The sequence below is a fragment of the Thermobia domestica genome, chromosome 10 (assembly GCF_964235325.1).
Source record: "Thermobia domestica chromosome 10, izTheDome1.hap1.1, whole genome shotgun sequence".
Taxonomy (NCBI): domain Eukaryota; kingdom Metazoa; phylum Arthropoda; class Insecta; order Zygentoma; family Lepismatidae; genus Thermobia; species Thermobia domestica.
The window spans coordinates 74,777,351-74,790,011 of NC_137463.1; the positions used below are offsets into that span (position 1 = coordinate 74,777,351).

Below are 12,661 nucleotides of genomic sequence, written 5' to 3' on the forward strand. Positions count from 1 at the left end.
ACATTACAAATGTTAAAGATTCAATAATAATAATAATAATAATAATAATAATAATAATAATAATAATAATAATAATAATAATAATAATAATAATAATAATAATAAAATTCTTAAAAACAGCCATTGAAATACCCTTAACCAAATCTACAAAATAGACGTTACACTTCACTATGTGTGCAAGTTTCACTATTGTTTGTACACTAAACTGAACTTATGAGGTTTCATACTTTAGTGATATAACTGGACAAGAAAGCCTTTTACTTTTTCTAGTGCAGAAAGTTAATCTTTAACATATTAGTTTCGCAATTAGGTTTCTTTAATATGTCAGAAATAATCACACAGGAGTTAGGAACTGGAAAATAGATACTAAAGCAAAACTCCTTTGTGTTAACTCTCAATGGGTTATGGCCGGCCAAAATACTTTTAACTCTGTGATGTATAGTAAGCACAATGTCTTTCATCTATGTGTTTAGCTTTCTAAACCTGACTTCCGTACTTCTTAATTTAAAAAGTCATCGAACTGCCTCAAGATGCTGGATCAACACTGAAAGTTCTACTCCTTCACAGAGAATCGAACCCTGGAGTACGCATATATTTTAGAACTTGAAATTGATAGTGATTAAAAACTTGAAACAACTTGAAGTTTTTCCCTTTTACTTACCCATCAGACGACCCGACAAGCAGTGTTTGAGCTTCAAACGGATGCCATTCCAGAGTCTGTACTCGACTTTTGAAAACATTATACGTAGTTGCAGCAGTTCCAGCTCCCATGTCCCATAGAAGAACAGTTTCATCAACAGAACCGCTAGCTAGAACATGACTGTGACAAAATTATCACTAGTTGAGAACATAAATAAATTACATAGAATTTTAACATAACCACTTTAAATATATACAGAGTTGTACAATAAATCCGCTCTAATATAAAACAAGACTTAAAAAATTTGCTTCTATCCTAGGCGTCAGTTCTGAAAACCAGGTACCTCAATGTTTGGCCTTTAGTGGTATAGAACATATAACTGGAACAGTAGTGTTGTCCTATTTAGAAATTTGATCCCTAGCTTTAAATAATTTCGACTCAACACCTGACCACGACTCGCGATTAAAATCTAAAATAATTCGTCAGTTGCGATTACTTCAAAGCCTGTATTGAATATTTGATGCGTCACGTTCTATAGTTAACCTGTAACACTATCCGTGGTTTTAGATTTGACATTGTAACAAAAAAAATACTGACCAAAGCTTAAAAACACATTATATTTTAAAACTATGTGGTGTTACAGTTTCGGATATCTACCATACCTTCATCAGACATTATATACACACACAGTTTTAAAACACAGTGTGTTTTAAGCTTTGGTCACTATTTCTTTTGTTACTATGGTTAGCCTGGAAGCAACAAAATTTTGTTCTCTCTGAAGGAAAAACAGACATCATAACATAGAATAAATTGATATAGTAGGAAATATCCGTAATTCAACCGAATTAAATATATTTAAAGTAAATTGGAAGCTTTGAACTTTATAACGTACTTATTAAAATTTTTAAATTCAAGAACATAAAAATCGGAATTACTGGTATGTAAAAAGTGGGAATAGTAAACATCAACAATTCAAGGTGCCAGAATTAATTACCAATCGGCTTGGTGACCAGGCGCCCGAATTTTAAGACCTGGTTATAAATATGGTCTTTTGGAAAATTAATGAACAGTCCCAACTAGTACACTCGGAAAGCATTTGTATATATAAATCAGACATATCTACAGTTTACAAAGATAAAGGAATTAATGAAAGAAGTATAATCATTTTTTCCTTCATTCATGTTGTTGTCTCGAAGCTGTGAATATCAACCACGAGTATATTCTAATTAATTCTAATTATTCTTATCAATTGTATCATGCATTATAACATGATATAATTTATATAAAATATACACACGGGTAGTTTACAACTTCATAAACCAATAACAAGATTTTTTTATTTATTTAAAAAAAACGGAAAAATTGATGAAAGTGTACCGGATAATTAGGTTGGGAAGCATTAAACTACTTTTATGTGCACTTACATGGGAAGGACAAAAATATGGAAACACTTGATAAAAGAGGTAGCCATTTCAAACACGATTTGCGTCTGAATGGTAGGTGTCGCTGTGGTCACCGGCACATCCTGTGAGGTATACAACCTGGCCAATCGGACAGATGGACAGTTACAGTTCAGCGACTGGCTTGTGCAAGTTATCGTGAATCGTCTGAGTTGACAGATTTTCAAAGAGGGCAAATTGTGGGTGCGTGTATGGTGGGAGCTTCCGTGACGAAAGTAGCGGAGATGTTTGGTGTATGAAGAGGTACAGTCTTGAAGATTATGACTGCTTACGAGTGTTCCGAAAAAACTGCATCAGCGAAATACCAACGTGGACGCAAGTGTGTGTTGCGTGACAGAGTTGGGTAGGATTGTGACCAAACAGATCATCACGGCGCCAAAAGTCACAGCTGAGCTGAATACAGTGCTTACAAATCCTTTAACGCCAAAACGACAAGCAGAGTACTCATGGCAGATCTGTGATTTCCACACCACTCGTGACTGCTGAGCATGCTGCTATACAGAGACAGTGGTGCAACCCCATAGAAACTGGACAATGAAGCAGTGGAAGATAGCCATCTGGTTGGATGAGTCTTCCTTTACATTGTTTCCAACTGCTGGCAGAGTTTACGTGCGAAGAACGCCAACACAAGCGTACGATACAGACTGTTACCAAGAGTGAAGCATGGTGGTGGTCCAGTGATGATTTGGGCAGCCATATCCTGGTATTCTGCCGGACCCATCATCACTCTGCACGGACATGTCACTGCCAAAGATAAACGTAACCATTTTAAGTGACCAGCTGCATCCCATGGTGCAAACTATGTTCCTAGATGGTAATGCGGTGTTTTAAGATGACAGAGACCCTGTTCATACAGCTCATATCGCCCAGGATTAGTTTGATGGGCACGAAGATGAAGTGTCACATCTGCCATAGCCTCCACAATCTCCAGACCTCAATATCATTGAGCCCCTGTGGTCAAGGTGTGAACCCGCTACCCACCACCATCGTCTCTACAACAAGTTTTTGCTTTGGCGGAAGAATGGTACAACATCCCTTTCACAACCATACGCGACCTGTATTTCTCCATTCTCCGTCGACTGCAGGCCGTTCTGCGTTTCAAATGTGATCCTACTCGCTATTTAAAAGGTAATGTGCATTTTTTAGGTTTCCATATTTTTGTTTATCCCCTGTATATATTAATGTTTTTTTCACTCCTATGCTGAATACAAAAATGTCAGTCACTTACCTAGCGTGTTTATTCCATGATAATCCTAACACAGCATCCTTATGACCAATTCCTGATATTTTCTTCTTCTTCTTAGCTTTTCTTCCTAATTTGAAATCTGGTTCCAACGCATCCACAACATCAAGATCCCATACTTCAATCACTGGTGACATATACCCAATGGCAACCATATTACCTTTCAAGAAAGTAGTAACATATTTTCACATGGTCAATACTGCTTGGTGGAAACAATGTTTTTTAAAAAAGAAAGAATCAGCAGTATTTACTCAGAAGTATTGAAACGAAGTTTATAAGCAGAAAAACTAACTTGCATTATTAATACAAATATTATAATTGTACAACCAAAAAGCATATATCTTACATTTATTAAAAAGATACAAATAATATATATATATATATATATATTTATATTTACTGGGAATTAATCAAGTAAAATTAACTGCAATTAATCAATCAATTGAAAGTAGTTGCTCTAGAAATGAACTCCAAATAATTTCAATTTGCCCTTTGCAATTAATATTAATTACGGTTTAATTCAATTCTAAAATCTGCAATTGAAAATCAAGTTAATTATTAATTGTTAAATGGAATTTAAAACTTGTAATTGTTAAATGCAATGGAGCAACTGAAACTTGTTAATGTTATTGCAACTGAAATCAGCAATTAAAAGTGCAGATAAGATTATGTGTGTATATTGCGTTGTCTACTTTACCGTCTCTCAATCCACAGATTTGAAATAAGGCATTTATATGCAGTGATGGATAACCGACATCCCTCCGCCCTCGCTAGGAAAAAGGCGGAAAGAGCGACCACCACATACTATTGCATTATATTTATAGCATGTAAACGACATCATATCGCGGAAAATTTGAATATGAGTCAAATATACAAGTATTATGTAATTCGTAAACGTACTCTTTTATTTACTGCATCTAATGTTTAATGTACTATTAACCGTAGTGTTTCGGTGTTCCCTGACACCTTCCTCAGCATATTCGGGCAACTCACGCACAATCCATCTCACTTAGAATTTTCTCCTGCCTATTTTGTTAACATGTGTTTCTTGCACTAGAATTATCATCTTTTCAAAGTTATTGCTGTGAAAAATGTAACAAACTTATACAGAATAGTTTTACTAAAGTGTGACAGAAAGAGAAGTAAGATTATTCGAATCAACTGAGGAAGGTGTCCGGGAACACCGAAACAGTACTGTTTATTAAATACTAGACTCAGTAAATAACAGAATACGTTTGCAAATTACTATAAACATGTGTCACTTTATATCTAAGATCTATACAAGTATTAAAGTAAATTTGAGTACAAACCTGGCTTTGTATCACCTGGATCAAAATTCATCCATTCAAGACACAGCGGAGATGAAGAAAGCAAAATTTCATGGTGAACATACAATGACTCCTCCTCTTCGTTATATACTACAAAGGCAAATATAAAAACCAATATCAAAGAGGTTATCTTATTAATATCGTTATAACGTCAATGTTTGTAAAAATTCGAGACAGGCTAAAATATAGAGAACAAATGTTATCATAGCTTTGCAGAGTGACAGTCTTCCTTGTAGTTACATCAGGTAAGTACCAGGATCATACTTTTAATTAATACTATAGGTATAGTTTTCAGATACAGAAACCTAGGTTCTATGTCAAAAATTCCTTTACACGTATGTTTTTAATACTCATTTCCATGTTGCCTGAGGACAGATATGTAACTATGTTAATAGGAAATACGCAATACGCATAGTCATGTAAAATACGCAATACGTGCTGTCCGATAAAGAGGAAAGAGATTCCCTTGAAATACAGCAAATGATTATTTATAAATGTAAGTTCTCAGGGAACATAGAGGTGAATATTGGCGTTCATTAAATGATGACGTATGAACGTAATAAATTGCAAATATACTTCCTTATTTACTGCATCCAATATTTAATGTACTATTAACTTATTGTTTCGATATTCCCTGACACCTTCTCCACCACACCGAAACAACAGTTAATAGTGAATTAAATATTAGATGCAGTAAATAAAGCGAATACGTTTACTAATTATTATAAACATGGATCAATTCATGTTATTTACCGCAACATGGGGTGCCTTGAGCCCTGGGAGGAAGGGGGGCTGGGCTGACAAGAACCCAAAACGGAAAAAAAAGTTTTGAAGTGTAGTGTTTGCGAAAACTATTTGCAATGCTGTCTTGATATTAGTCTTAAAATGTTTTGTAGCTTCTTGGCTATCATTTCCACTATTTGCACTTAAAAGAAATAACCTGATGGGTAATTATTTTCGGTTTTTGTATTGTATTTCTCTTGTCCATTTTTATAAGTCTGAAAATTACATCTGCACTGGCTATATTTTGAGTGTGAAAAATCTTACAGAATTTCTAACGCTTAATCAATCTTTTGGCAACACAAACACATCTGCCAAGTTCTTATTTTATTGTGTTATGTAAGTTTGGCCTGGACCCCACTTCACTCTAGCTACTGAGAAACTGTATGGGATATCCAGAAATACACTGAAAAGAAAACTTTAAGGTGAACATCTGAAAGCTCCAGGAAGACAGACAGCTGTTAGTACTGAAACCGAAAAAAATGTTTAGTGATTACATTATGACGTGCTCAATGTTTGGTTTCCCATTGGATAATTTTGATGTCAGAGCAAATGAAATCAAACAGAAGAGAAAGAAAGCTCATGGTGACATGAAAGAATGCAAAAAGGAAAATTAAACCTATTCAAGACCAAACGAAAGGCTAAGATGGGAAATTTTGTGATTGGGGATTGCGAAAGAGAATTCTTCCCTGGCGTAATAGAGGATGTTTCTGACAGAGATTACATGGTTAGCACCATGACTACGAGAGGTGTCTCTCACTGGAAGTGGCCCACAAACCCAGATCAGGTTGATAAAATGCCACTGATAAAATACCCCCTTGTATTAACTACACCTCCAAGTGTAGTTAATACAAGGGGGTAAGTTCTGTTCCAGAGCTTAATAATTGTTGTTTCAAGGAGAGGCAAATTTTGTAGTTATGTGATATAAAGTGTAGATATGATCATTTTAATGATAGAATTTGTGAATCAGAATATCTTGTTTTCTCTTCATATGTCTTCAGTTTACTAGTATTAGTGCCGTGTCCCAAAAACAGGAAATTTCCAATGGTGGAAAAAAAATATCAAAAAATTTGATTTAAGAAATAACTATTTTTTCCCGAAGAGGTTCATTTCTTGTATTATATGAGGTAGGTGTGAGCATCTTTCACTACTCTCTTCATTTTACATTTTTAGAAAGAGTCACGAACACCCTTACATTTTGCAATACACATTCACCCTCAACTCCATCAAAAGTCAGTTTTTCAAAGCAACTTCTATCAAAATAATACCCAGATCTTGGTGTTTCAAGTTACCCCATAGACTGGACTTCAATGGATAGTACATTGAACTAGCATTAAATTATATGCCCTGGGCTCAATACGATTTTCTTTAAATGGCCCCTACTCATGGGATGACTTGCACTGGTAACTTTTTTTTTCAACAGCAGATCTGCATAAAAGAGTAAATGACAATATCAACTACAAAGTATGGGTTACAACTCGAAAAAATTGCATTAAAACATTTTATAAAAGAATCTTATTTCTTGAGAATTATGTTTACATCAAAAGTGGAGTCAAGTCAACCCCACTTTACTGTACCTATAAATAATTTGAACGAGCTCTTCAAATTGATAGCACTGCTTTATATTTTATACGGCCTGTGATAAATTATAGAAAGTTGTGTTGACGTAGCTGGTAACGTGAAATTGTTCTTACCGAATACAAGATGAATACCTATTAACTCCAACACGTTATTGTCAGAGTATTATTTTGAGAAAACTTATGGAACATGTTCTTTTTTATTGTTGTTATTTTTTAAAATTCCGTTTCTGATTATTTATAAGAGCAACTAACTACGAGAAAGGGAAATTTGAAGAGTCTAGTTCATACATCAATCCCTTCTTATAATTTGTAATTAATTTATGAACCAATTGACTAATTAGAAAATAACATGTACTTTCTAAAATAACTTTACTTCTTGCTTAAAGTCCGAGAAAATTGTATTGAATACTGCTCATTCCTTTGAAATTTTCTCGAAAAATATCTATTTCTGGGGGTGTCTATACAGTGGACGAGAAAGCGTTGATTTGAAATGGCTCCTCAGAACAGTTTCAGGGTTTCTTACAGTTTTTAGATTAATACAGCCAGTACCTAAAACAAAAACAACAATAGCAGAAATGTTCAATATTACATTTCTTATTCAAATTTTTAAGTATCTATTTATTTTATGTTTATTTTTTATTTATTTATTTAATGAACGAGCAGAAACTTTGTACGCAATTAACAGAAAATTTATGATTTCAGTTTGCAAAGTTACATTTGATCGAAGTTACAAATTTTCTGACCAAATCAAAAATAATTAAAGTATATGAGTTACATTGGACTTTCCAAAAATTAATTCGTCCTTCAGCAATTAAAACAAAATATCCATTATCCCTACGCTTCGTTTCAAGGAGTTTTATACCGGCACATACCTTTATTTGACAAGCCATTGAGTAATATTAACTGGAAATATCCCAATTATACAACGAAACCAAAAGGAGGCAAATGTCCACCTTCAATTTCATACACATGAGATATTTGCCAGCAATAAATTCTAGTATTGTGGCATTAGAGAAATGATGTTCATATGCCTTTAGGACTTCATTTATCTGAAATAGTTGTTCTTTAATAAGGCATGATTCAGCATAAGTGTCGTGTGGTGTAACGTCATGCCAACACGGAACAAATTGCACGAGAAGCGCCGTCTATAGGTCCTTGTAAAGTGTGTTTATCACAGTTTCTAGCTAGCTAGTTGTAGTGTAAGAGTGCGTACAGAATGAAGCGTGAAGAGTCAAAATACCTGAGCAAGGTGATAAGCAAGTTTTTCCAGAGCCAAAACGGCAATCACAAAGCAACTTTAGAGCATTTCTGGAAGCAAGGTGTATCTGACAGGACAACCCAGAGAGCCATAAAACGTTTCGTAGATACTAGAAGCACTGATCTAAAGCCGCCATACCGACCGAAACCAAACACCAAGATAGATGCAAGGCTCAAGAGACTATTGGTCCAAAATCCATCATGCTCAGAACGTGAGTTGGCAAAGCGCGTGGGAACGTCGCAATCTACAGTGAATCGTGCAAAAAAGAGGCTTGGGATTGTCACTAGGAAGAAGCAGCATAAACCGAAGTACGTGAAAAATCAAGTGGAGTGAGTCCAAAGGGGCACAAGAAAGTGTTCCTAGTGGCGGAGAACATTTTTTCTTGTAATGGATGACGAAACATACGTGTTCACGGATCCCAAAGAAACGGCTGGAACTGAGTACTATAGCTTAGTTCCAGGACATGCTATCCGATACGAAGCTCGAGTCCAACAAAAAACGAAATTTCCAGCTAAATACTTGCTTTCGCAAACCATTTCTGAAGACGGCGATGTGTCCGAACCATTCATTACCACCGGTACCATGAATCATGATATATAGAGAGAAGAGTGCATCAAGAAACGGGTTGTCATTTTTGGGGAAGAAGAGGACCATGGGTAATGTATTATTTTGGCCAGACCTGGCAACTTCACATTATGCGGGTACAGTGACCAAGCTTTTAGGGGACAACAGCATCAACTTCGTTCCCAAAAACATTAATCTCTCAAATGTGCCCCAAAATCGACCTATCGAAAGATATTGGGCACTATACAAGGCTGAATACAAGAAAAGGAAGACGCCTTCAAAGAATTTGAAAGGTCTCAAGCGCATGTGGGCAACCATTTCCAAGCGAGTGGCAGAAAAGTCCGGAAAAAGGCTGTTCATGAGGTTCCGCAGCAAGCTGGTGGAGACCCACAGGCATGGACCCATGTCAACCAAGTTGTAACATTTTCTTGCAGCGTTTTGTACCTTCTGTTCGTGCAAGAAAGAATAAATAGTTTATCGTGAGTATGGCGTTTTCTATCTTAATTACAATTTCGCGATACTTATGCTGAATCACACCTTACTGTGACACTGATAGGAAAAATTACTGAAATCTCCTTTATTGAGTTTTCAACTGAACTCATTTTGTACACTACCATTTCAAAACAAACATGTCACTCGAAAAATATAGAATGCGATGGTAGATTGCGAATAGTTTTTTCTTCCTTTCTATTTCTTCTGAACGTTCTAGGATTTAGGATTTAGATTTCTGGGCTTTCGGCTTGTATGGCCATGTTAGCCCGTCATGTATGAGGAATGACGTCCCTCGGTGATCACACTATCCGTGAAAAGTGAAGGTAGGAAACACCCTGGGACCTATATATTAGGTACATCCCTGCATTTGTCTGGTGTGAATGAGGAAAATTCAGAAAAATCTCACTTAGGATAGATGGCCTGAAAAAGCTTTTACAGTTTTTCGATCGAGTGTTCCCACCGGGGAATCGAACGCGGGACTGCTCGTTCTGAACGTTCTAACCGGGGGCAGATTCTAGACATTTACCTAATGATTAGATCAATTCAACCAGTAGAGTAGGGACAGTTCCGTGATTCAAAAATGCATGAAAAACTACAAACCAAGTAGCTGAAGCAAAGGAATAAATTGATAATTAGGCTCAAATATTCCATATAAGCACGAAAGAGTGCAACTATGGTTTCATTACACTTGCACATGTCAATTAATACTCCTTCGACATTAGGCATTCAGTCCGCAGTCAGAAAAAAGAGAAACTAACTTCAATGTTTTGTATAGAAACCATGATTGCTGAAAAAACAGGAAGCACGCAGTGACTCACTGTTAGACTGCGCACATCTGGCGCGAGGAGTCCTTGGTTCGTTCCCAGGCCATGTTAGTTTTTGGTAAGTACCATCGGTTCTCCCAATTCCTCCAACATTCTCATTCCATCAATTATTTCATAATAATTCCTTTTCATTAATCATCCGTCTCCTTTAGCTTACAGGGCATAACTGTGGAACAAAAACTCAAAGATTCCTTATTTCATTCATTCATGTTAAAAGATAAAAATAAGATTCCTACATTTGTGCATGAACAGTCATAGTCCAGTCCCTACAATGAAATTAAGGATAGTATAAATAAATATTTTTCTCTTACTCGTTACTGTAAGTAATTAGTTTCATTTTAACACATACTGTATGCACAAGAAGTTCTCAAACTAAACTTCCAATTAGCATCTTTCAGTAAAATTGACTTCGAGCTTCATTCCCTGAATTTATCGGATCTGAGCACTGTATTATTATTATTATTATTTATATTTTCCGGCGGTACGTAATTCCGGTAATTTTTTTTTTCAACTCTCAGAAAATGGGATTTTTCTAGCTATTTTTTATTTAGGAAATGAAACAGTGTATTATGAGAAGAGGCTAGAAAGTTTTTACCTTCATCTTGATAAAGCTGTGCTACTTTATATATATATATATATATATATATAGTGATAGGCTGCCACCATACTAATATACATGCTAACTGGTGCCTTTACAGGCCCTGTTGAATTCATCTTACAGCGAGATTTGATTTAATCTGATTTTCAGTTTAACGTCCCTTTCAGCAGCGAGGTTATATGGGACGTGGACCTATAGCTTAACGTGGGATCCGAACCACATAAGCTTCTCACCAGAAATCGAACCCCGATCTCCCCGGACGTCGAAGGCGCGTACGCTAATCGCTTAGCCACGAGGGAGCTCTTGTTACAGAATACGCGGTGGCAGCATGCTGGGCAATACTAAATAAGCTGTGATTAGATTCCTCTACCCTGAAGGAGTGATTATTTATGTATGGTGAAGAATACCGATCTCATGACAATTAAAGCATTGGAAAAGAAAATTTAAATGTGGTCGCATAAGTCTACAGGATAATCCAAGAGAAGTTCGTCCCTCAACAGCTATAATTCAAACATGGCGGCAAAAGTTGAGTAGCTAGTACTTGACTCAATAAATATATGACTATTAATTGTTTACCTAGGGAGGTGGACACTAATAGGGGGTCCATTCACGCCATATTACATGGCAATTTTTATATAAGCAAAGTCGCAGCAAGGAAAGTTCCTCGATTCTTGACATCTTTTCAAAAACAACAACGCGTGTTATGTCCACAAAGCATTCTGAACCTTTACCACAAGGACAAGGATACTTTTGTAAACATATTAACGACTACGGACAAATGCTAAATGTATCTATTTCACCCTGAAACCAAAGAAGTAAGAAAAACATGGAATCATATCTCGTCCCTCACCCCCCCCCCCCCCAAAAAAAGGGTAAGTGGAGTATTCATTCACAAAGGTCATGATGTAAGTATTTTGGGCAGATAAAGGTGTGGCCTTGACTGATTACTTACAAAAAGGCGCTACAATTACAGGAACTTGCTGCAAAAGTTACAGGATGCTATTACAGCAGCGTTTGCTCACGAAAGGTATTGCTGATGGACAACGTATCAAATCACCGAACAGCAGAAACATTCATTTTGTGCACCAATGTGGCTGCGAACCTTTGCCCGATGCACCATATTCACTCGATCTAGTTCCGTCCGATTATATCCTCTTCCCAAATATGAAGAAACATTTAGAGAGTAGGCGTTTCGCGGATGATAAGCACGTTATTAGTGCGGTGGAAATCTGGTTTACCTATAACTTTGCAGAATTTTATGCAGATGGTGTTAATTAACTGAACTATACGTATGAGAAATATAAGGCAATACGAAATAAATACGCACAGAAGGACGCGTTGGTGGACCAATTACAGTTTCCTTGATAATCTCTGTCATGGTAAGGGTAAGAACTTCCTGGCCTTTTCCCGTATATACATTTAAAATGTAATATGATCAATGGTTTACAGCACCTGATAGTTTCCTTTACTTATTTATATTTTGATGCTTGGATTCGCAGCCGCTAAAATTCCGCTTCCAGGAAAGAGAAACAGGTCGTGGTTTCTGTGAATATTTTCAGGAAAATAAGTTCCCAGACATATCATTTACTCTAAAGCACACTTTGGGCACAATTGCATTGTCGTGGTTTCTGTGAATATTTTCAGGAAAATAAGTTCCCAGACATATCATTTACTCTAAAGCACACTTTGGGCACAATTGCATTGTCGTGGTTTCTGTGAATATTTTCAGGAAAATAAGTTCCCAGACATATCATTTACTCTAAAGCACACTTTGGGCACAATTGCACTATCTTCAAGCAAACAGGTTCTCTCAAATGAACCTTACAGCAACTTTATCTAGGTCATCTCTGTCTGTACTGGCAACTTCTGCATATATGCTTATTAGGATATTAGA

General features: G+C 36.2%; 1 protein-coding gene across 4 annotated transcripts in view; it reads right to left on the reverse strand.

The window, feature by feature from the left end:
- nclb (PWP1 homolog no child left behind) overlaps window positions 1–12,661 on the reverse strand; it is a 41,739-nt gene that overhangs the window by 13,561 nt on the left and 15,517 nt on the right. For all 4 annotated transcript variants that reach the window (XM_081728130.1, XM_081728127.1, XM_081728128.1 and 1 more), the window contains exons 6-8: window positions 4,654–4,761; window positions 3,329–3,503; window positions 662–820 (exon numbers count right to left, since the gene is read on the reverse strand). In XM_081728130.1, the coding sequence (XP_081584256.1) occupies window positions 662–820; window positions 3,329–3,503; window positions 4,654–4,761 (442 nt within the window). The remainder of the gene's footprint in view (window positions 1–661; window positions 821–3,328; window positions 3,504–4,653; window positions 4,762–12,661) is intronic.